This window comes from Wyeomyia smithii, chromosome 1, assembly GCF_029784165.1.
Source record: "Wyeomyia smithii strain HCP4-BCI-WySm-NY-G18 chromosome 1, ASM2978416v1, whole genome shotgun sequence".
Classification (NCBI taxonomy): Eukaryota; Metazoa; Arthropoda; class Insecta; order Diptera; family Culicidae; genus Wyeomyia; species Wyeomyia smithii.
Genome location: NC_073694.1, coordinates 189,715,192 through 189,741,293, shown reverse-complemented (window position 1 = coordinate 189,741,293; position 26,102 = coordinate 189,715,192). Strand labels below are relative to the sequence as shown.

The 26,102-nt window shown below is 42.3% G+C and overlaps 1 protein-coding gene across 3 annotated transcripts in view; it reads right to left on the bottom strand.

Moving 5' to 3' along the window:
- LOC129718361 (limbic system-associated membrane protein) overlaps positions 1-26,102 on the bottom strand; it is a 966,807-nt gene that overhangs the window by 186,817 nt on the left and 753,888 nt on the right. For all 3 annotated transcript variants that reach the window (XM_055669073.1, XM_055669074.1, XM_055669075.1), the window contains one exon: positions 869-1,069. In XM_055669073.1, the coding sequence (XP_055525048.1) occupies positions 869-1,069 (201 nt within the window). The remainder of the gene's footprint in view (positions 1-868; positions 1,070-26,102) is intronic.

Sequence of the window (26,102 nt, the reverse complement as noted above, 5' to 3'; positions counted from 1 at the left end):
TCAATGAAAAGTTAAAAACGCAACAAAAGTGGAATTATTTGAAAAAAAAAATATCAAGAATTCAAAAGAATGCTCTGTTAAGTTGGTTTAATACTAATTCCAAAGTAATAAAAAAGAACTCCATACTAGCACGTCACAAACGGCTTACCTGCCAAATGTTCGTGTTGAAGACATCATGAGGCTTATTATGATTGGCTACGAGCAACCACGCTCGCTTGCCGCTGTATATATCAGAAAGCATGTTTGTTACCCTCGCTGCCGTGCGGAATAATATTAGCTGTAATATTAGTTTAATAAACTTTTATGCGCACATAAATACCGGTGCCAAAATTTGTACTCCTACATCTGCACGAATATGCTACTTATGCTGTACCAAACCAGGCACCGTTCGGAGACTCCTGGTGAATATATAAACTGTACGACTAATGAGCAAATGATACTTCCTCCTCCACCCCCAACCTCCAGCTGGTCGAACCGGTTGCACATACTTTAGTACTTTTGTACTTTAGTACCCTTCACTGCACCGGTTCCTTCTTATTTTATGGTTCAGCGATGGAAAGCGCGAGAAAAAGTTATCTCGATGAAGTGTCCTTTCGCCACAGCCGTCGTCGCCGCTGTATGTGTATGTTGTGTAGTTTACAAAACTCTGTCGAAGCCACAATGTTGCTTTTCTTCTGGGAGATTGAGTTGGGAAAAGTTTATTTTCCTATGGAGAAAAGCACACATACACGTGAGCTTGTACCGTGTGGCTGATTCACAGCTCCATAAAATTGGGTCGACACATTTGTGAGCGAAGAAATGAGGGGTAATAATTTTTAAAAAATTTCGCCTCGAACCGCCCTCTAGAAAACACCAGCACAAAACTTACCGAGTATTTCCACGGTGTGCACCTGGTCTTTGTTGATCTTGTCACTAATCTGGCACACGTAGTCACCAGCATCCTGTGGTTCTAGTTCGGAGATTTCCAGGTTGTATCCGTTGACCAGTCGTATCCGTTCGTCCCGGGTTACCATTAGCTGCGAGGCCGTCAGAACGTTGGTGCCCCGTCGCCACAGCAACACCAGAGTGCCTGCGAGATAGGAAAGGAAAGAACGGGGTTCAGTTAATTAAATTGCGAATTAATGCTTCTAGCAGTGTAAAGCTAATGAGTGCTTATTCGAATTTCGTTTCTGACTCTGCTATCGGTTGTGGCGAAAGAAGTGGTTTTGGTTTGCTTTGTGATAGCTTGAAAGGTTACCTCAGTGTGGAAAGCACTTTGTAATGCAGAGCCCGACGTGAATTCGAACATTAAGGGACTGTTTTAGTAAGCTATTTTACTCAGTTGTTCTAAATGGCTCTTGTTATATATTTAAATTTGAATGTATGTTCCCAAAAAATATCTCATGGAATGAAGATCTAGTGTTTTCTTACCTACGCATTACTCAAGTGTACTTCTCGCTTAAAAATTTTTGGAGTCAATCGAATGTAAATAGAACCATAAGATTCACATGAAACCTGTACACATGTTAACTGTTTTTAACATTTTTAAATCTGCCCGAAAACCTGCTGCTTGAACCCAAATACACTTACCAAAGGAGTAGATTAGTGTCTGAACGCGTTTGTTTAATACCGTGTATAAGCTGGCACAATTTACAAAAGAGCTCATTAACGCTCTAAATTCTTTTCATCAATTGAAAAATTTTATTGTTGTTGCTATACTTGCTCTAGTCCACAAAGCCTACCAGAAAATAAGCTCTCAGTAGTCACATAGAACACTTCTAGCTTGCTGAAATTTGGTCTTCATCATAGTACAACAGAGTACTGCTAGAGGACGGCTGACTCTTACTGGAAATTGACACGACCCGCAACCAGGCTTCTTCCGTTCTCTTGATTTTTGCTCCTGATTTTTCCTTTTCTACCTGCTAAACCCCATGGAGAACTAGACCTTCTCTCACACAGAGTGAGTAATTATCCACATTAAGGCGTAGAGTATTTCAGTCGCAGTTCCTTTTCACTCTTAATCATCGCGTGTTAGGGGTAAACATTTGTTTGCTCTCTCAGTTTAAGTGGGAGTAGTTTTCGTTAGCTTCTCCTTTACTAGAAGAGAAGTTGGCCAAATATCAAAACATTTAGGATCACATTGAAGCCACACTCTAATCGTTTTCGAATTCAATATTATAGGAAGATTCACAACTCACCATGGGTGCGTATTCTGCAGAAAGTTCGATTTTATACTGTTTTTGTCGCACCCCAGAGCGATAAGAACGCTATGCTCAGTTGATCACCGAGCAATTTATTTCACTTTCCTTGCGTGCACGGATGAGCAATTTACAAGAGTTTCATTGGGTTTTGCTCTGTCAAATTAGAAGCGTTTTTTCGTCAGAGAAACTATTACTCTGCGCTCTCTCTACAGCAGATGGTGTGATGCACATTGAGTGTAAGCTCACAGTTGTTAAGAGGGAAGAAAACTGTTTTCTCTTCAAGATGAAGATGAGCAGAACAAAGCCTGCCCGCAACTGACACGGCAAAGCAGCAGCTGATTTCAGCGCAGCCAGGCTGAGTAGGCGATTCATTCTATCGCTGCGTTACACAGCAGACGGACAAACCGGCGGCCTTCACAGCATTGCTACACATGTCCGGGCGTGTTAGTACTTTTGTCTGGATCTGTCGCGCCGCGTCTGCTTTCCTGCCAATGCTACACTTGGTATTTCAGGCGGACAAAAATCGGAAAAGTGACTGTCGTCGATCTTTTTTATAATATTTTTTATAAAAAGTAGACACTTCAACCGAAAAAAATCCAAATTTCAGGACTGTAGCAGGTACTATACCCAAGATACCGAAATATGAAAAAGAGCAATGTTAGAAAAATGCACTTTTTTTAGAGAAAAAGTAGAACCTAAAAAAAAATCCTTATTTGAAGATGATAACAGAAAAACAATTAAGTGTATTCTATTTTTGTAAACGTAAACGTAATTGACGTAATTGGCTTTCAGGAAAACGTGTGGTTTCGTAGGATCTACTAGACTTTCATGGGATCTACTAGACTTATGCAGTTAATACACTTTTTTTTCTTTCACTGTAATACATGTATATCAACAAAAACATTATTTTGTTCACACAACCTTTATTTGACACGGCACAATATAAATTAAATCTAACAAAATTATCACATATTTTCACATAAAAGACGCATACATTTCTCATATACGTATGAAGATATTGACAACAATTCAACTAGAAAATTACTGTAATAGAAATAAACAAGGGGTTCATAGTAGATAACCGCCAAACATTTTTGCTCTGGTGCAGTTTCCGGTGTGCATTCTTTTACAGCAGGAATTTCCGGATCCCCAGCAAGTACTTCAAATCGCGAAAATTCCTCCGTAGCTAGGAAACAGTGATCAAAAGGATCAGAAAGTAGCAAAAGGGTGCGCCATTCCTCAGCGGGAAGCATATGCCAGAGTAATTAATTAGTAACGCTAGAGAATGGTTTCCCTTCGCTGGCTGGCAGAAACAATGAAGCTGTAGAACAATGTGGGAAGAATATTATACTGCCAGCAGGAGAACGATACGATTCGGGCTCTCGGGGACGGGCGGGCGTGGACTCAACTAATGCGGTCGACAATGGGTTCGCCGGGATGTTAGACATCCTCAACAGTCTTGGTTAATTTAGTATAACAACAGCGCGTCATAGTTGGCTAAAAGATATCTGCTTTGTGAGCCATTTGATCTCGTTTGGTTAATTGATTGTGTTTTATGACAGCAGCTAGCTTTCTGAAAACTCAACTGGGATGTTGTAGAAGTAATAGATATACTCATTATTCTGCACTCTATTATAAAATATATAACCTACAAAGGCGAGAATAAAGTATGAACATTCAAATATTATCTGTAATTCAACACGTTAAACAACATTATTCTGAAGTTTTTCTTCGTTTGAGTGAAAAATGCGCCTTTGTTATTGTTATTGAAAGCCTGTTTCAAAACAAACAGCGAACGACGTTGGTGCCACCTGGTTTTGAGTTCGCCGCGAAAACAATTCCCAGGAGCAGGTAATCAAATTCTGCTTGCAACTTTTGCCCAAGGCTGCAGCAGCTAAATTGAATTAGCAAAAAGGGTTTCAGCAGGTATTTAGTTAGCATTTTATTTCTTTTCTGCTTTCGTCAGTCATGCGCGAACTTCACCCAGATTGAATTTCAGACTAGCAAGGTTCAGCCGCACCACAACCGACGGCGACGCTGACAACAAGGGCGACAAGAGAAACTTTTAAATTAAAATTATTCCAATGAGTGATGGAGAAAAAAATTGCTGCTAGACAGAATAGGAGAAAAATTCAAGCTGTTCAGTTCCGTCTTGTGAGATGCTGATTTTTCGCTGCTGCTCTTCAACTATAAACTTCCTGCCGAGTGCGTGAAAACAATTTGAATTGCATTCAGTTGGTGGGTAGAATAGACGGAGAGCAGGATGAAAGTGAAAGAAAAAAATATTAACTTCTGCTATGACAATGCATTCAGTTTTAACCTTTTTATTCGAGCCAGTGATGCTTATAGTAAATTGTTCGCGTTAGATTAAATTGAAGTCAGTTTATCATTTGATTCTCTAGGGTATTGTTTTCTATCAGAACAGTCCGTCCTAGTTCGTTCAACGAGTACTTGAAGTATTATGGTAACACTTGGTCTCTTGTCTAGTGCTTGGGGGAACAAGATTCGGTATAGTAAAGCAACGAATGGTTCGATGATAAGTTTCAGATGATTTTTAACGAGAAAAATGGAACTGTAGGAGCCCGTTACAATGTGGAACTATAATGAGTAAAATAAATCACAATAACCTGTCTGGTAACTGAAATAAATCGAGCTTATAATTCGGTATCAGTAATGAACGCAAAACACAAAACGAGAATCCATCTCTTTACACCTGAGCCGAAAAACTGGCACCATTTTTCTGGAATTCGCGCTTTCTCGATTTCACAGGTCAGCACAAGTGCACTCCAAAAGCTCGAACAGGAAAAAATAAAAGATTGTAGCTATTCAACCATTTTTGTGAATTTTGGTGCCCCTACCCACTAACTTTTTTCATAGACTTAAATGAGTTTCCTCGTAAACATAACGTTGAAGTGACGAACCCGGCGAGCAATTACTATGCGAACTCTCACGTAAGTTGACGCGTTTTAGTAATAACTAGGGACACAAAAAGTTCATATGAATGGTTGAATAGCTAGATTATCACTTTTGGAATGCACTTTTTTCATTTTGTCGACCAGTGTTATCTTTGACAAACGAATGAAGTAAACAATAAATTTACTCAAGTATTTGAGTGAAAAAATTAGCAAAACTAGTTGGAGTTGACGGAAAAGCCAAAGACCATTCCCAAGAGCAAACGGTGACTTTCGAGGTATGCCTGTTACGAAACCAGATTGTCAAGCGGAATAGTGTCAAGTGGAATTAAACCATCACCGACGATAACGAAAAGCTTTTGTCAACCATGGCAACGACGAATACCAGCGAGTTTTCTCACTTTTGGGGAAGTAATTGAAGGTTTTCTGCATGAGCGATGTGAACAACTATATTTATTTGTTTATTTATTTCGTCAAACAAAAGTAGACTACATATGTTTAAAACTAACTTACATGCTATATGCTATTTATACTAGTGGGAGCAAAAAAAAAGAGTTTATACATAATTGAATAATAATTTCTTCACTTGACGGATTATTACAATGAATGTTTTCTATCGATTTAAATTGCGCGTTGAGTTGAAATATTGTTTTAATTTAGTTCTCGACATAGAAAAGTCAATTGTTTCACAGTGTTGGTTATACACTAACATCATTTGATTAATTGGCCCGTATTTAGCATAATTGTTTCGTTGATGATTTAAAGAAAACAAAGTCCGAGTTCGTAAATTTCTAGAAGGTACATGAAGATTGAGTTTTGATAATATTTCGGGTGAATCGACACGTTGAGATACGATATCGTTAACAAATGACATCATTGTGAATTCACGACGGGCTTTTAATGATTGGATGTCAATAAGTCTGCAGCGTTCGTCATATGATGGTAGGGGAAATGACGTCCATCGTAGATTACGAAGTGCATATAACAGGAATTGTTTTTGCACTGATTCTATTCTGTTTACATGTGTTGCAGAAAACGGAGACCATGCAATGCTACAGTATTCTAAAAGTGACCTGACATAGGAATTATAAAGTGTTTTTATTGTGTATGGATCTTGGAAATTATAGCAGAAACGTTTTATAAAACTGAGCATGTTACTAGCCTTATTAATAATTGTATTGTAGTGATCAGTGAATGTTAATTTTGAGTCGAGTATGACTCCTAGGTCCCTAACTCGTTCACTTTTCTCTACTACCTGATCTCCTAAGGAAATCATATTGCTTGGCATGTTTCTTTTTCTGCCAAAAGCCATCGAACTACATTTTTTAACGTTTAGCTGAAGAAGGTTTTTTTTTACACCAAATGTAAAAATATTTTATCTCGTTACGAAAAATATTTACATCATCAGCGTTTTTAATTTCAATGAAAAGTTTTATATCGTCGGCATAAATAAGAATTTTTACATGTTTTAGAATAAAGGAAATGTCGTTTACAAATAATATAAATAGTAGAGGGCCCAAGTGAGAGCCTTGAGGAACTCCTGAGGTTACCTGAATAGGTTTCGATATTCTACCTTTAAATTTGACTGTTTGTTGACGATCTGTCAAATACGATTCAATCCATTTCAGTAATTGTGGATGAATTCCAATTTTTCGTAACTTGAAGAGAAGCAGGGGTATATCAATGCGATCGAAAGCTTTACTGAAGTCAGTTTATAAGGTTTCAATATAATTACCTTTATCCATTGCGTTCAAAGAGAAGTTAATAAACTCGAGTAAGTTAGTTGTTGTTGAGCGCCCTTTGAAAAAACCGTGTTGCGTTGGGGTAATTCTATTTTTTATTTGGTGGAATAACTTTTTGTTTATTATTGCTTCAAAAAGCTTAGGTATACAGGAAAGAATGGCTATGCCTCGATAGTTGCTAATGTCGGTTTTTTTACCAGATTTGAACACAGGCACTAGATATGAGTTTTTACAGAATTTCGGGAAGCAACCGGATTCCAGCGACATATTGAAAATCAAGAACAGTGGGGAAGTTAGCTCTTCAGCTAAATGTTTCATGAATGCTGGCGGAATTCCGTCTGGTTCCGGACCTTTAGACGCATCCAGAGCTTTTAAAGTATCTTCAATTTCGCGTGCGCTGACATGTTCAATGTTGAAATAGTTGGGAAACTCAGGAAAGTTGGTGAAGAATGTATAGTCACGATCAGATTCGGAGAAAGTTTTTGTTGAAAAAAATCAGCAAATAGATCAGAGATGTATGCCGGGTTTTCTTCAACTTTGTCATGCAGTTGCATTTTTGAAGGAAAATTTCAGATTTTAACTTTGATTTAACATATTTGAAAAAATTTTTGGACAGGATTTGATTTCAAGTTCAGTCTTTAATGTAAACTCTTCAAACGCGTTACTAATGGCATCGTTTAATTCGCCGCAAATGTTAAGATAAGTTGTTAAGGCATCACGATTTTTATGAGTTTTGTATTTTTTATGTGCTTTTTGTTTTTTGTTTTTTAAGTTTTTAATTTGTCTATTGTACCAGACTGGGTATTTGGAATTGCCATGACGTCTTATTCTTTTCAATGGTATTTCGCTAATAAATAAATCAGATAATATGTTATAAAAATTTTCTATAGCCGAATCGACGTTTCCGTCTTCAAACAATACATCTTGCCAGTTGATACTATTTAGTTTATGTTTTAATTCATCATAGTTTGCTGACTGAAAGTCAAAAACATCTTCGAATTCATATTCGTCAGGTCTTTTATTCACATGCACAAATAAAGAAAACTCTATTGCTGTATGATAAACTTCATTCTTCCATAATGGTTGTAATGAATTCGTCACACAAAAGTCTTCACTAATGTTGGACATTAACAGATCTAGATAACAATTTTGTCCATTTTTCACATGATTTATTTGATTGAGACCAAGACTAGAGGTTTTATCAAAAAGAAGTTGCAGCGTTTCATTTTCGCCAATAATAGGAAGTAAAATGCTATGGTTATCGATGTCCGGAATAAAATCAATGTTGCGTTGGTTGAAATCACCGTATATGTGGAGTTTTACTTCAGGTAACAGCTTAGATGCAATATTTTCAACAACATGAAGAAACTTTTCAAAGATTTCATTCCGCGCACTATTTGGAGGGAAATAGACAGAGACAAATACGTGTGTCTCACCTGCTAGTTCTGCTTTCACCCAAACATGTTCGAACTCTTTAAACTGAATGGTGTCGATAAGCGCTGAATTAAAGTCTATTGACACCGCAATCAATACACCACCACCGGATTTCATTTCAGATAATTGATAGTTACGGTCATTTCTATAGACATTATATCGGCAACCGAAGACTTCTTCGCTGCGAACACCCTCGTCCCAGCTGGTTTCGGTTGCTAAAATAACAGAAAATGAACAGGATAGAACATTTTTTTGAATTTCGTTAATTTTGTGAGCGCCTCGCATGCGGTTAAAATTTTGGCAATATACAGAGATCTCGGTAGTGGTGGGGTGTTCGAGTGTAGAAGCAGAGGAATGAGAGTCATTATTAACAGAAGTGTTTACCAGAGCAGAGCAGGTCGCGTCATTTCCTACATCTCTAGGTTGAACAAAATTATCACCAGCAACGGTCCTCTGATGAGTGAGTCAATTGCGTTGAAGACACGAGTGCCTAGATGAGCACGCAATGCATTGTGAAGTAGGAAGGTGTGCAGGATCGCTGATCATCTGGGGTTGAGAAAGTGAAAACTCGTCGTTCGCCGGGTATGGGTTAAGAGTTTCGCCTCTTTGAAATTGAATCGTAGGAATGAAGTTAGATTGAGGTCTGGAGAATCGGTCTTTCGCTGCTGCAAGAAGCACTCTGTCAGGTGGTAACAGTTGATTTGCATGGAAACGATTAGAGTTGGTGTGTTGTTGATTATTGTTGGAGGTGACGTTATTCAGTTGCCTGTTGGCCATGTTATAGTTGGGGCTATTGTTATTATTCAAAAAACTGTTGTTGACGTGACGGTTGTGGTTGGTATATTTACGGTTACTATTGGTGTTGAAGTTGTAGTTGTTTCGATTGGTACTTTGATGGTTATTATCGAGATTTCTGTTAAAGTTGAGGTTGCGATTCTGGTTCTGATTGTTGTTGTTATTGTTGAAGTAGTTCTTATTGTTGCGGTTGTTGTTGGAATTGTAATTATTATTGTAGTAATTGCTGTTGTAGTTATTTTTATTGTTATTGACAAAGTTGTTGTTATTAACGTTGTTGTTGTTGTTGTGAATGATATGGTTATGCCTAGGGTTGTTGTTTCTGTTGTAATTATTTCGCCTATAATGATTTCGTCTTCTGGCCCTCCGTTTTCTTGCTTTGTCAGCTTGTTTTTGCTGCTGCATAATACGGTGTAATTTTGTATCGAACGCTGTCCAGTCCTGTTTCCAAACTTTTCTCGAGCCAAGGAAACGCCATCCACTGTTTGGAAGATCATTTGAAGGCTGGACGGCCATAGCTATTTCCTCTGCCACACTTGGATAGCCAATGCTGTTTTCGATGGGCATCATTCTTGGCGTGTACTCAGAAATTCTGCTGCTAATTATTCGAAATTCTTCCAAGATTTCAGGAACACTACATTGAGTCTTAGAAGTGGCCACATCGATCAAATTTTCATTAACAGCTTCAAGCTGTTCGTCGACTTCATTAGTTATTTCATCAATATGACTGGTCAGCTTATTTGTAATCGAGTTGCTAAGTATCCCAAGCGACTCAGTCATGTTAACTTTAGCGGAAGTTATAGCATCGTCGAAAAGTGTCGTCACGTGGTTATTGATTTGTCTCACTACTTTTGTAGGAGAGTTCACTTTTTTAACAGACGAAAGCTCCTGTTTTAGTTCATCGAATAGAGTTTCTTGTCGTTCGAGTGCCTCTTGAACGATTCCAATTTTCTGCAATGTCGACGTCGATTTGTGTATTACGTCGCTATGCTTTTTCACTAAGTCAGCTGGTGTACCAGGTGACGAAAATTTAATTCCATCGCGATTCGCTCCTGGCAATCATTGCAGGCTGGCATCATGTAGGACCTAATCTGGTCTTCCTTGTTTCGTTGAACACCTGCGCACGCGGCATGGAATCGTAGGGAACACCCCTCACACTTCCATAAGTTCCGGTTGTCCGAAGACCCAAAACCGCACACCACACAGTTTCCACTAACTAACGTTGTCATGTTTATAAAAAAAGTGTAAGCAACGCACAAACTTATTCGCGCGGAGCTTGAGTTGACTCACTGGCACAAAAGCACCTACAAGCGAAAAAAGAATGTAAACAAAAAACAAAAATTTAAATTCGCTTGTGGCCGAGAGCTAATTGAAACACGTCCGTACTGGTTGACGATACACAACGAAAAAAGAACTATACCTACCTCATATACCAATTTAGGTGAAACGGAGCACGGTTCGTGCCTAGACTTGGCATGGAGTGGGCGAAATCTTCACTGTTCTCGGATGCAGAGTACCGATAAAGGCCGGTTAAATGAAAGCGAAACGAGCCCTGCGACACCTGAAGGGTACAGCCAATTTGGGATTAAGGGTTAGAGGAAAAGAATTGCATCGCAAAGGTTATGCTGACGCAGACTGTGCTGGAGATCGCTTGGCGGTGGACGGTGGATGGTGGACGCTATCTTTTATCGAGGCGAAGAACTTAGCTCTGGAGGAAATAAACAAGAAGGCACTATGGCCCTTCAAACTTATGCGAGGTCTTGGAGAGGAAGAACAAGATACTCGGCTCTCATCCACGAGGACAAACAGAGCAGCATCAGCATGCTACGTAACGAAGGCAACACTCGGTGTACGAACGGTGTACACAGACACCAGATACAATCATGTTAGAGAGTCATGCGCGTTTAATACTGTCCAGCCGAATCCATTATGGCAAAGCTATATGCCACCACGGGTCGGCGCGTGGCGACCGCCGAGGTCATGCAATATGTGCGTGACCACTGACAGTACCCGACAGTCCCGGATCAGCTGCGGGAGATCGCCTAGGAGTGGTGAGGGTCGAACACTGGGTAGTAGACTACTCGCAAAAGCCACAAGTACCCTAAAGCATCTCCGACGGAGCGAGTAGTGCCGCTCCCACCATTCAAAATGCACTACCCCGCCCATTGGGGCCGATTCCAGTATGTTCCCAATTACGGCAACTGGTCGCAACTTTTTTATGATTTGAGTCGGATTTCGTTCTTCGTACCACGATTCTGGGCTGGCACCTGCACTGAGCTCCCTTAGTAAGGTTGTGTGACAACGGCTTGAAACGGCGAGATAACAACCGGTGCAGGGGTTTCCGGTTCCGTAAAACCTGGCAGGCCTTCCAATACGTTCCGCGTCCATTGCCTGGTGGGAATCAGGCAGGAGAAGGATCAGATGGTGGGAATTGGTCTTAGGATCAGATTCCCTTTCTGACTTACGCCGGTCGGGGGCGACATAGTTGCTCATGAAGCGCTATGGGCAGCCTACCCTAGCCATGTCCTCACTGCTTCGGCATAGCCCACTATGGGACCACATAGGCGACTACTCCATTATGAACAAGGATAGCGGCTGGAAGGGGGACCCAATAAACAAAAATGAGTTCCAGTAATAAACAAGCGACGAGTGTGGAGGGACTACGAAATCCCTTCGCGCGAGGTGGCATCCAGCGGTCTCCGCAGAAAAAGGCAGTGAAACCCGGAGGCGGAAAGGCTAACACGCCAATTTCCACACCGGATAGGACGGTCGATGGTCCCGTGCTAGTCAAGGCCATCGAAAAGAGCAGGGACATGCAGCCTAGGGTGGCAGCGCTTTCCGCACAGCTCGATGCTATCATCGATTTCGCAGCGAATAGGAGCAATATGTCCAGGGATCTGAAACAGGCCCTCCTCCTGCTTCGGGATACCATCGACGAACCTCAAAAGGAGCACATCGAACTTGTGTCTCGGGTTGAAGCCTTCGGAAAGGGGGCGAGGACCAGGAAGGAAACTGAATTTAAGCAGGTTCAGACTGATGCCCTCATGCCCTCATCAGGCGAACGAGGCAGTCCCCGGGGGAAGCGTCCCTCGATAATGTGCAGAAGCGGTTGTTGGAGCTAGCCTCACGATCTAGCACACCAACAGGCTCGAAGGCCGGAACATCGACCGGAGCGGCGACTGCGGGAAATCCATGGGCTACCGTATCAGGAAAAGAGTGCAAGGAGGGTAAAAAGCACCAGGATGGAGCGGCGACAAAACGTTCGCCAAATGTCAAGAAGTCGAGGAGCAGGGGGGACGCCCTCATACTCAGTACTGCCGGGTCTAAGTACGCAGAAGTCTTGAAGAAAATGAGGAGTGAAACTCGGCTCAAGGATTTAGAGGCTGATATGCTGGATGAAATCACCGAGGGGTGCGACGTTGCACAAGCCCTCAAAGAGAAGTGCGGGGTGGAGGTGGCCACTGCGTCAATCCGCCTCCGAAAGGGTCCAGCAGGGACCCAGGTGGCCACCTTCCGGTTAGCATCGGCAGATGCGAACCTGGTACTAAAGGAAGGCAAGCTAAAAGTCGGCTGGTCAGTATGCCCTCTGGGTATACCCCAACAACCGGACGTTTGCTTCCGGTGCTTCGAGGGAGGACATAAGTCCTGGACCTGCAAGGGGCCCAACAGGAGCCAGTTATGCAGACGTTGCGGTGGTGCAGGCCATAAAACGAAGGATTGCGGGGAGTCTCCCAAGTGCATGGTGTGTTCCGGAAAACGGGACGCCCAACACTTTATGGGTGGCCCCAGGTCTTCAGCTGGTAAGCCGGTTGCGAAACCACGGGCATAAGGGTAACTAGCAGCAGCTACTATACCAAGCAGTCACTGAGTCGCTGTCGGACAGCGCCATGGTATCGGACCCCTATCGCATTCCTCCCGGAAACGGTAACTGGGTTGCGGATAAGTCCAGTATGGCGGCCGTATGGACGACAAGCAGGTTTCCGGTTCAGGAGGTTGTTTCCACCTCAAACTAAAGGTACGTGATTGCCAAGGTGAACGGAGTGTTCTACTGCAGTGTCTATGCTCCGCCATGTTGGTCCAAATGTACATTTAACAGAAATGGTGCGGAGTCGATCATCGATGTGACGTTCTCCAGCCCAGGACTGATCATGAACTGGAGGGTAGACGATGACTACACCAATAGCGATCATCAGTCGGTTTGCTATAGTGTAGAAAACAACGCGAGGCGGCAGGGGACGGATAGAACCAACACTCACACCGTCCGCGGCTTGAAGACATCGCATTTCGAAGCTGTGGTATTCGAAGAAGCAATGGGAAGAGAGTGCAATGGAGGTAGTTGGCTCCGCCCGACTGCTGACCAACTAGTTGCCATACTATCGCGGGCGTGCGACGCCACCATGCCTAGGACCCGCCAACCTAGGAATGGGAAGCCACCGGCTTACTGGTGGACCGATGCGATAGTGGACCTCCGCAGTTCGTGCCTCCGTGCAAGACGGAGGATGCAGCGTGCGCGAACAGACGTACAAAGGATTGAGCGCCGCCCAGCATTCGGTTCTGCAAGATCGACGCTGAAGAGTGCGATTAAGGCAAGCAAGAGGGCCTGCTTCGATAGGTTGTGCGCGAGTGCCAATACGAACCCGTGGGGGTAACTTTAGGATCGTAATGGCTTAGACCAAAGACGCGCTGGTGCCTGCAGAGCGATCACCAGTGATGCTGGAGTGTTTATTCGGGGGACTCTTTCCACGCCGCGAGCCTAGTCCTTGGCCTCCGGCAGTCGAGTCTCACGTCCGAAGTTCCAGTATCTCAGACACAGACCAGGGATGGTCGGCCAACCTGCCGAACATCCAATCCGTGAGCGACGACAGCCGTGTCGAGATTGAAGGAGAGGTTAGGGTTACGAATGAGGAACTCATCGTGATCGCCAACTCCCTAAAGGTGAGCAAGGCACCGGAACCGGATGGAATCCCTAACCTGGTAATCAGGCTGGCGATTAAAATGGCCCTCGGGCTGCTTCGGGTAGTCATGCAGAGGTGCCTGGATGATTGCCTCTTTCCGGACAGGCGGAAGCGGCAGCGATATTGCGCAATCGTCACGCTTGACGTGAAGAATGCGTTCAATAGCGCCAGTTGGGACTCCATAGCGCTTGCGCTGAGGAGCATCCATGTACTGATGTCGCTGTGCAAGATTCTAGAAAACTACTTCCAGAACCGAGTACATGTTTACAACACGGAGGAGGGTCAGAAGTGCGTCCCAATTACCGCAGGAGTTCCGCAAGGTTCTATTCTGGGACCGGTGTTGTGGAATGTCATGTATGACGGGGTGTTGAAACTCAAATTCCCTGTTGGAGTTGTGATCGCCGGCTTTGCAGACGACATAACGCTAGAGGTCTACGACGAGTCGATCGAGGAGGTCGAGTTGACGGCCGCGCACTGTATACGCGAGGTCGAAGACTGGATGACTTCAGGAAACTGAAGTTGGCGCACCATAATACGGAGGTCACGGTTGTGAATGACCGCAAATCAGAGCAACAGGCGGTGATCAGAGTCGTAGACTGCACCATCACCTCAAAGCGATCTTTGAAGCTCTTGGGGGTTATGGTTGACGATAAGCACACATATAAGAGTCACGTCAACTATGCTTGCAAGAGGGCTTCAACGGCTATTGCAGCACTATCTCAAATGATGTCGAATAACTCAGCGGTGAATGGCAGCAAGCGTAAACTCCTTGCCAGCGTGGCCCAAAGCGATAGATACTAACAGTTATCGTGGCAAACTGGAAAGTACCTACAAGCTCATGTGTCTGAGGGTTGCGAGTGCGTTTCGCAATCTGCGATCTGTCCGGCATGATGTCTATCAGCATAGCCATTAGGGAGGACGTAGAATGCTTTGACCAACGTGACACAAGGGGCATACGAGGTACCAGAAGATCACTATCGATGATCAGATGGCAGCAGGATTGGTCCAACTCCACGAAAGGTAGATGGACGCACCGACTTATTCGGTGGTATCCGGGTGGGTCAGGAGACGCCATGGAAAAGTTGGCTTCCACCTGACACAGATTCTGTCAGGTCATGGTTGCAAAGCATTACTTAGCGGTCGTCCCGGGGAGTATTATGGGATGGAGACAGTAGAGGTTTTAGTCGGTCCGGTCACTGATTCAAATCAACCCCACACTCCCTGAGGTTGGTCACCTCAGGGGTTTGGTTGCAAATTTCTCCTCCACCTGAAAAAAAAAGCCGAATCCATTAGGGCGGATGCTCTAAGCTAGCTAATCGTGCTTGAGGAGGGGTGTTGAGAGACAAGCCAAACATTTTATCTGCCACAACCTTGCAATTACCAGAAGGCTACGTAGTTTAACTCTTAATAAACTACGCATAATCATGAGACTCATCACTGGACACTGTCCTGCTCTTTATCATTTAAAGAAAATAGGAAAAGTTCTAACCGACTTTTGCTCTTTTCGCAACACTGAATTGGGACACAGGCTTGCAACCAACAAGCTCAACTCTATCAATGAGCTCGAGTGTCTCGTGATCTGTGTTAAGTAATCAGGGCCAGCTACAACAGACAACCATTCCTGTCGTAGTGGCACCATTGCACAATGCTCTTTAGTCATTCAAAGAAACATGCCAAATACTCAGAAGCATATCATGAAAGTTCGCTATTCTGTAGTTTGGAACAATACAGGGTGCGGCAGAAAAAAATGCAAAAAAATGTTGAAACTTTGATATTTAGTCAGGGGGCGGGGGGGGGCGGGTGGGTGTGAGAAGAGGAAGAAATGTGCTACGTGCAGCTGGAGCTGGTTCACGATAGCTGCCCGCAACCGGATAGAAAACACCCTGGGGAACATAAATTCTCTGTTAGGATGGGAGGTTATGTTGAAAGTTTTCTTTCCCCGCATCGATATCCACAGAATGGTTTTTGGGTTGGAATGCTTTAGTGCTATGAGTTCTATGAGTCTTATTTCTGGAACCTATAAACGATTAATTTGACGGCGAATACAAACATTTGGTCCAGGATAAGAACGCAGCTACATACCAAACCAATCGTGGAACGATACCGACGATCCCGGAACGATACCGACGATCCCGGAACTGAGTCCTCCGAAGGAAGAAGCGTTAATAAGTGGCAGTCTCGTCCAATGGTCTCGGAGCTGCAGGCAATGACGCAGTGTCAGCGGCTGAATAAGATGGTCGAGTTGATTTCTCCGGCGAATCGTGATGGACGCCGAGACCTATCTCACGCTGGATGGCAACGACTGGCAGGGCACTCCGTATTTTACTTCGCCCACAAGGGAAGTGAGCTCTGAGATGAAATTCATTTCACACACCAAGTTCCCAAAGAAGGCACAGCTGTTGCTCACAATCAGCGAGAAGCTCCGTACTGGCCGTGATCGGGGAAGTTTATAGTACGAGGTGCCTCCCGGCAGTTGCGTCTCATTAAAGAATACCATAGGGGCGAATACGCGGCGCTCTGGCCGGATCTGGAGTCGGCCCACTAATCAATTCTGAGCAAACCAGAAGCGTAAAACTTACTTCAACAATTTTGCCGTGAAAATTGAGGAGGAATCGATAAATAAAACGAAGAAAGAATTCAGAAATATGCCAAAACGCATGTTTTCGTCCACCATGGCGAATGTTCCGGTAAACTCCCGGGAAGCCACTCGCAAGGGCGTGGAATTGCTTTTGCAAGTGAGTCTATATAAATACCTTCCAGGGGAAATTCTTGTTTTTTTCCTATCGCCATGCGAAAAAAGTTATTTTTTTAACATTACTACTGAACGAAATTTGAAGATCTAATTTTTCTCCAACATTCCATCGGCACCCCATTGTTGATGCACTGTTGATTTTTCGTAAACTTATGTTCAGGTATTAGTAGGTCGCACTTACCTTTTTTTACATTGTACCTAATGTCGCAAGCAGTGCTGTTTATAGCGCGTCTAATATGCATTACTCGCAATGTTAGGTTTAATAAACGGTACTAGAAAAATTTTATTGTCGTTGGTCGAGAGATTGATTTCCAACTCCGACGAAAATATTTAAGTAATTCGACTAACTTGTTAAAATAGATTCAACAGTCGTGGGGTGTACGATCCAAGAAAATTCGTTAAGCAATGTTAGATTTTTCTATTCTTAGTTTAATTTGTTATATTCATGTTGATTGTGAATTATTATTGTATTTCCGCTTAAAATATCTCTTGAATGCGGTCCTGTCGTAGCTTGGTTTCGATAGGTTTAAGGTCACCTTTTTGTTTGGCCATTGGAAAAAAAATAGTCAAAGGGATTGTTCATAAGACACGACCGCAAGGTTAACGTAGAATTACGACAGCCTGTCTCATGTCAATTTTTTTTAGCAATAGGTTTTAAAATACACTCGATTGGGGTTAATCAATTTAATGGTGTGAACCGGTATATTTTTCGTATATTTTTTTTTCGTGTATTATATTTTTCTTGAAAAAGGAAAGAAATCCGTTGGAAACTGACTGAGTTTAAAACATTTGAAAGTGGGCAATTTTCGTGACGCTCTGTATGTTTTCGGTTTTACGATTTGTACCCCTATATATGTTGCCGTAAGACGTGGTTCTACGTCAAAAGTGCACTAATCGATGTGCCTAAGTTGACCTGCCAGAAGGACAATGAAAAATGGAAAGAAATTTTATTAATTAATCCATCAAATCAAATCTGCCGGACCGATGGAGCTCTTATAAAGGCAGCAAAATAATATGTATCGTGTCGTGTTGCGGCTTGAAAGGAGACAATGTTGTGTGTTTGATATTGCCGATGGTAGACATGAGTACGAAGGTCGAAATTTGCTGTTATGTCAAACTATAACCGTCTTCTTCAAGACGTTACATCCTTGTTAATGGAGTGTTGTGAATTTTCTAAAACGGACTCAGCACCGTTAGCAGCACGTGCCGAACTTTTCTGTATGAAAACGAGTTTTGCTTCGTATATACTGCCGGTTATGCACAGAATGTTGAATCGTAATAAACATCCCAGTGTGGTGCTTTTGCAGTAGTATCAAACCACAGTTGTAGTTTAATAATTTTTATTCGTTATGCTCTTTCAAATACATGTAGTAGCCTTGAAAAAGGCCGGTTACTGCAATTGCAATTTTCATTCAATTATCACAAAAATGCTTCATGAACAGATGGCGTGCGCTATTTCCCACTGACATGATATTTTTTTCGAACGTTGGAAAATTATATAACTGGAAATAGAGGCGTGACTTCTTTATTTCCAGTTATACCATTCTCCAACGTTCAAAAAAATTTATTTCGTATGTTGCAATACTATTGTACGAAACATAATTCTCATTTTATTCTGGTTCAGAACTGTACACGTAGGATGTGCTGTGAATAAAGGATACGGTTATATGCTCTGTAGTTATTACTGGCCTGGGTGAAGTCTCGCTTTGTCAAGGGATTCCGTTGATGGGTGTATCTGCGAAGTGCTTTTGCTCTCAAACGTTTTAGTTTTTTCAACCGCTGATTAGACCAGGGTGATTTCGTTCTGGGACGAGGAGCTGGAACGTGAATACTGAACAGCTGAAGTAAAATAGTTGAGAGTCTTTCTACAGCATGATTAACATCCATAGCATGATTTAGTGCCGTTTCCCAGTTGTATAAAGTGCAATAAAATCTGCTTTGACAAAATTAAATTCCCTATCTTCGGGCGTATCATCAAAATCAACTGGTTGCGGAAATGCTTGAGTGACCAATAGAGGAGGATGATGCGAATCCATTTCTAGTAGAGGCTCACAAGCTTCAACGACAGTGCAATCTGGTGCCGATTCCTCATTGACGAATAAGAGATCTAACGTTCGATTCCAATCGTTAGTGACAGTGCACATCTGTAACATATTCAGCAGCGACATACCGTCCAGAAGAGCAGAAGCAGTTTCAGAAAACGTAGACTCGGAAATGTTTGGAATAGCATAGCCCGAGCTTGTACGTGTCCAGGTAATACCAGGCTGATTGTAGTCTCCAAAGAGCAAATGAGTTGCATGCGGCTGGAGCGAGCACGAAATTTCAAGTGCGGAGTCTATATGTTTTTGCACGGTTAAAGAATCATTGGAGTAATCGGGAGAAAGATATATGACGCCAATGCAAATGCTGCTGCCCCGACAATTATTATTCACCCAAAGCTGTTCGAGTTCGTCATGAGTACACAAATTGCGCCTGGATGCAAATCGGTTTGATACAGCAATAAGGACACCACCACCTCGCATTTTTCCAGATCTAGCTGCATCACGATCAGTGCGGTATACATTATATTGTGTTCCAAATAGCTGCACTGAGTTTATTTCACTGTTCAGCGATGTCTCGGACAAAACAATAACATCGTGTTCCGAGTCAAGCGTCGCCAGGAACAGATCATCTATTTTTGTTCGTAATCCTTTCACGTTCTGGTAGTAAATTTTTATATTACCAATCACAGCAGTCCTAGAAGCGGAAGTTTCGTCAGCGGTGAAAGCGTTCAAACTAAGCGGGTACTTGCCGTTTACAGCGGGTTGGAGAACCCCTTCACCACACCCACGCACTGGACCGGGACGGCTGATGATCGCTGGCGGCAGTGGATCGACAGTGGAGGGGGGCTGTGGGGTTTCCATAATGTTAACTTCGTTGCGTCCCAGTATACAAGGCGGATGAAAATAATCTTGATAGCATGGTACTGGAAATTTTATCACAGAATGGCACTGTTTCGGTCTCCGTAACTCGCGAATAAAGGGATGAAGCAACACTGCAAATTGGATGAAATTCAGGACACGAAGAAGCTCTAATAAAACCATACTTGCCTAAGCGAGCAAGTTGGATAGCCTCTTCACCAACTCCGAACACAGGAACGGAACGACTTGGATGGCCGGATATGCGATATGGCGTGCGTTCCGTTGTCGTCAGTTCTCGGTGGAAGATGGAATTTAATGTTGCGTTGAAACTGCATCGATCCGGGGGGTCCCAACGTCGATTCGTGGAATTTTCGCAGGTCCCCAAAAATCCCGCTCATCTTTCAAATTTTCAAATTCTCTGAAGAAAATTCCTTTCGGCCAAACAGATGGGTCAAGTGCTCTATCTTTCAACTCCTTTTCTATTCCTACTTTGAATGAAATGAAAGCATACTGATTCAAATCAGCATCTTTACGCACAAGCTTCCGAACATCGACTGGCTGTTGAGTTTCCAAGCATTGTTTTACTAGCTCGGAAATATCTGCTTCTGAAACATGACGAGCAATTCTGGAGAAATAAAGCCAGAGCTTTTCGGCTGGTTATGCAACAGTTGCTACTATTGTGCTTCCCATATCAACCGATTTTGTTCCTCCAACAAGCTTCAAATCAGGGCGAGATTTAGGTGTCGCATCACGAGTGCGCTTAATGCTTGGCCAAGCAGTGCGAGTGCGTCCCAAAGCGGCGGAATCATTGGACTGATGTTTGTCGACTAATGTCTTAGTTAGCTCTTTGGTTTCTCGAAGTTCTATCTTTAAATCACACAGTTACTCGCGAACGGCATCCGAAACAACTGCTACAACATCCTGGGTCGTTTTCATGGGATTTTGTTTTATGTACTCCAATTGAGAAATACAGTGGTCACAAAACCACAAGTTATTATTTTGCTCATTCACGAAGTCGACTTGAGGTCTTTTCAGACCAACGCATTTTAAATGCGCAGATTGATGACAAAAACCATTACATTGAATCACCTCAATAGTTTTGATCGGCTTAGAGCACTGGTAGCAGTTTCAATCCATGGTTCGTTTAATATGAGGTGTGTGTCCGTGCTGTATATTTCAATTTTCGAAAATAACCACAAGATGTCGCTTCAATCGAAAAAATTAAGCGTGACGATAGTGCGAGAAGCGAAAATACAAACAATGCACTGCACTTTTACCGAAACTAGAAAACCGGCAAAACACACTTGGATTGACTTAGCAAGGCACTTCGAGTCGATCAAACAGACACGAATCACAGTATTGCCGTTTGGAGAAACACTTCGGCGGGTTGCAAACAATATAACACTCGAAAAATAGCTAATTCTTAGCACCGTAAACAAACGCGATGTACAAGTACACGGAGTACACAGAAAAAAAAACACGGAAAAAAAATTTATTATATAAATTATAAAAATACGGAAAATTAATATATTATATAATATGTTATATTTCACAACCGTAACAACACTGACAAGTTTATTCAATTGTCATCATTTCGGATAACCATTCGCCGATGATTCTAATTCTTCCGTATTCTCTAATAAAATTGCCTGCCATTTCCAATAATTCTGCAGCTACCGAAAACTCCATAACAGCCGCCAGATAGACAGGTGCCTAAGTATCAACGCGCCCAACGCGATCAGCCAGAAATTGAAACCCGGCTTTCCTTTCTTCACCACGATTAGCATTCAACCTTCAGGTGGTATCGGTACAGTCATTAAATGAGTTATACATAAAACACAAAGCGCGCATTCCTAGTCAACTAGGTATATTCTGTCGATTTTGTTGGGGATTGGACAATTTTTGTGACGCTCTCGATGTTTTCGGTTTTTGAAATTGGATCCCTGTATATGTTGCTGTAAGACGTAGTTCTACGTCAAAAATAAATTTTTGTTGCATGCTCAAACTATTGGAGCGATGATGCTCTGTAAAATCAATGTAGGATAGAACAGCAAAAAACGAATGCGAAAGCGTGGGCTAGGATTGCAGCAGAGTTTTGTTCAAAGTTGCATATCTGTTCTGTGGTGTGACGCAGCCGCATGAATGACGATTTGTATGCGAAGTTTATAAACACGCTGATATTGTCAAGCTGATGGATAACGGCATATTACAGTGGGCCATTGATTTCGAAGCAGACCCCGTACGCGTTGGATGTGTGCGGTCGATAAGGATGCTTGAGCAACGGGTAGAAGGGCAACTATAGAGGAGTAACCTGAGACCGAGTGTTGTAGAGATGTATTCTGGATTTGTCATCTCTACGATCTAGTAAAATCTAGTAAGATGTGTTTGCTCTAACGTTCTAGTTCGCGAATGAGCGTATAATTTTATATTTATAGTAGGCAATTTAACAGAGTTTCCGCGCGCGCTATTATGATGGTGCCCAGTATAACTATCCTATTAAAACAGATTTAACTTTCAATGAACACGCGACGTAATTGTGACATAACAAAAGTGTTTGATGATGGTCTTGTGCTTAGAGATTCCGTCCTCGTATGAACGTTTATATTAACATCGGTCTCAAATATGTGTTGTCTCCCGGTGGCCGAACGAATCTTCACTATTATCTGCACTTAGCGGTAACGGTGAACGATGCGCGAATCAAATGCTCGATATTAACGATTGTAGAATATACCGATGACAATGTTCTAAGGAAGTTAGAGGATTGATTACTAGACTAGTAAAGAAAAGTTTAAGGATTTGAAAAATTGGAGAGTTTCAACCGTGACAATCCCCCTTTTTAAAGTAGTAACAGAGACGAACAATATATGCTTGACACTAACCGCTAAGCGAGAGTCGAAAAGTATAAATAAAAGTTGATACATATTGTTTTTCTCCTCCAAATGATTTCCTGCATGGGCCTCACAACGAAAATTGAAACATTTTTAAGGTAGGTAGAAGTTCGTACACGCAAAAGCTGGATGGTGCGAAACCAGTACAAAATTGTGCGTTTTTAGCGCAATTTTTGATGTAATTCGGAACCAGTACAAGGATTGCGTGTTGGGCATAACGCAATTAATGCTCTAGCGTTTCTCCAATGTATGTGGCAGCTCCAAACTACTACACCTAAACAGTTTCAACTGGTATCAAGCAGCATTGCAAAGCGAGCGAGAAGCAAAATTATTCTCCTCCTTTCTGCTTGAGGACGAGACAAATGCTACGCTTTTCAAGTCTTTTGCACACACGCTTTCGAGATAATTTTTCTTCTTCATGCATTCCTCTGAATAGCAGCAAGCACGCACCGACAGTATGAGTGAGACTAACAACACTAGTATTAAATAAAGTATGTACAGCACGGGTGTCTCGCTCATTTCTTGAAGCAACGAGATATCACCTTGCGCGTCGCAATCCGAACCGAAAGAGAAGCGAAAGAGCAACCTGCAAATTGTATGTGATGTATCTAGTCCAGCCACTAATACACTCGACGTGGGAAATAAAGTGTCGGTATATGATACATATTCTGATTTCATTCTATTCGCAATACAACTGTTGCGTTATGCGTTTCACACATTTATTGTGCGATTTCTGTGCAACATTTGTGCGAATCGGGAAGACACAATGATTGTACAAGACATCAACTTTTGCGTGTAGGTTCCCAAATTCAATAAGCATACAGGATTCTGCATGGTTAACAAATAATTTTGAGACAAAAGATTTTCATTATTGAGAATGTACTTTGTGAATTTAACGCGTGTAACAAAACATATCCAGCTCGAAAAGTGCGACGCTATCACCAGAAAATTTCGCAAACTTCCCTAAAGTCACGTTCCACAACACAAACGAAAAATCATCGCTCGTTCTTTCACCGAAAATCAGAAATTCCTCTCATCGTACTGACACTCTACACTGTCATCCAGCGTAAATCCGCACCCAAAAACCAGACAATAAAAGTTACTGCTAAATTTGCCGACCGTGTGGTTGTGGATGCCACTCCGGGCATCCATCAGGCTACCGGCCTCCGAAAACAAACAGCTGGCCGGACTAACGGGGTTATTGGGTTTAACTTCACTGTGCCGGAAAAGTTCCAATCTGCAGAGTGCTATGTTTTTCGGTACAATTAAGTGGCTCTTAGTGGCCACTAGAAGAGGAAAAAGTTTGCCCGAGAATACAAGTAAACAATTTCCTGCCCTCCTCCGTCAGCGATGCCAACTTAACACTAACTTCCATTCCACCTGGATGCACTAAACGAGTGAAAATGCTTCGTTAGGGCATCTTTAGCGGTGGTCTATTTTTGAAACAACTTTATACTAGATTTACACCAGCGAAACCTGAATAGAACCAGCTAATATAGACCAACTTTTCGTTCTCCACACCGGTGTTGTATATCTTGTTGTTTTAAAAAGCTGACATCTGTCACACTGTCAACAATTCAATACCCCATGCTATCAGTTAATGAGACTTGTTATATTAAAAAACATTCAATATTTAATAAACGGAAATTCGATAATTTTTACGCACATTAAACTATTACTTTGGCAAGACACTTTATATCCACAAGACATCATGGATTCGACGGTTTGACCCGAAAGTCAGTGACATTTCTCAGCATGGATTGGTATGATCGAATGCTACAAATAGGGTTACGGGGGATAGCGATAGCGAAAGGTGTTCATCTTCCGTTTTCGTCTCATCAATCTTTCAAAATCTTGCAGTTCCTAAAACTTGGTTTGGGTTTTGAGGATATTGGTTGGCATTGCGCAGCTTGATTCGAACAATTTTCGTTATTTTCGAGTAGGTCACATACTTCCAGTTATGCTTCAAGCCTAAAAGGAGCAGTCATTGTCATTTGTCCTGCGGCTCATCTAACCCGCAAAGTCAAAAAATACGAAAAACGAAACATAACGCCCCCCAGCGATCATTTGGTTTTGTTCCAGTTGCTCGAAACAAAATGCTCAATGTCACCCCAGCATTTTGAACGTTTTCAGTTCAGTGTCTTCGAGGAACATTTTTCTGGCCTCTTAAGTTCTCCTCTAGCCTGGTGGTTGCAAACCAAATAGTTGAGCCTACGGATATGGTCTTCCAGAATTCCCCCTTTTGCTGCTCGGTTTCCTTGAAGCCAAAAACGACAAACCTGTTTGTTTTCTTCTTCAGAAAAGCCACAAAAATGAATTGGGAATTGTCAAAAAAAAATCTTTGTTTTGTTTATTCCCCAGCACTCGCTTTTGCTTATATGAAAATAGCTGGAAATGAGGTATTCAATTAAAATATGACATTTTACCCTCCTCTTGGTAGCGTACAAAGGGTTTTAGAACGTTCTATTTCTTGTTCCAAAAAGTGACAAAAATAGACCAAAACGTATACCAGTTTCAATTTTTTTCAATTTAGATCTGGTATAAAACAAAATTTACACCACCGTTGCAGCAGTGAATTTGAGTTTGTTCCAAAAAAATAGAACAAAACAACGATTTGGACCACCGCTGAAGATGCCCTTAGGATGCAACTAAATAACTCCCTCGAAAAGAGTTCGGGATATTTGGTCAAACTCTGCTGGTCAGTTAGGAATATATTCTGCTGGTCATACTGCTGCCCCCTCCTATATTTGAGTTTCCCAAAATAAACTCTGTCTCGAAAAAGAGGGGGGAGGTGTGGGGTACATTTTTGATTCGAAAAGTTGCTTGTCTCGAGCATAAGAAAAGCAGTGGCCGTTGGTTTGCCCTGAGCTTGGCTAATTGGAAAGTTTTCTGGTTTAAAATTTTATTGCGGTTCTGCTCCAGTGCCATCTCGGAACGGTTAACCGAAAGCGTAGTACTGATGTTGTCATTTCGTTCCTACCATCTTCGTCGTCGTCGTTCCTGGTGGTTCGGTGCACAGAGATAACACACTCATGAAGAAATTTCAACCCGATTCAGGGGGTGGCTCTGCCCATACCCATGAGCCTCGGCTGGAGAACCAGTTTGAATGTTTCGAGTGCTACATCTCACAGCTGGGTTTTTTGGTGAAATGAAGAATCCACAGTTGCGGTATGCTGGCAGCGTTTGTACGTACAACGTTTTGGGCGAAATCAGGAAGAAAAAAGCCAAACGACAGCCTTTCCCGGGAAGTTTGCCATAAATTTGCAACTGTTAAAGTGGAAACTTTTCCAATTTTCTACCGAATCATAATTTTCCGGTAATTTGAGGTTTTTCCCTATAGCCCAGTCTGATTCGGAGCGCCGGCTAGGATTGGGTTATTGTTTTGTCTTCGAGTAGCAAAGTTTGCCATTCAGCTAAAAATTACCGAATTGCAACCGAACGGGGCGCTGGTGTAGATTTATCTTGTTTCTCGGCTCGTTTGTCGGATATTTAGGCTCTGATAAGGCATTGAAAAATCTGAAGAGTTTAATTTTTAAATAGTCTA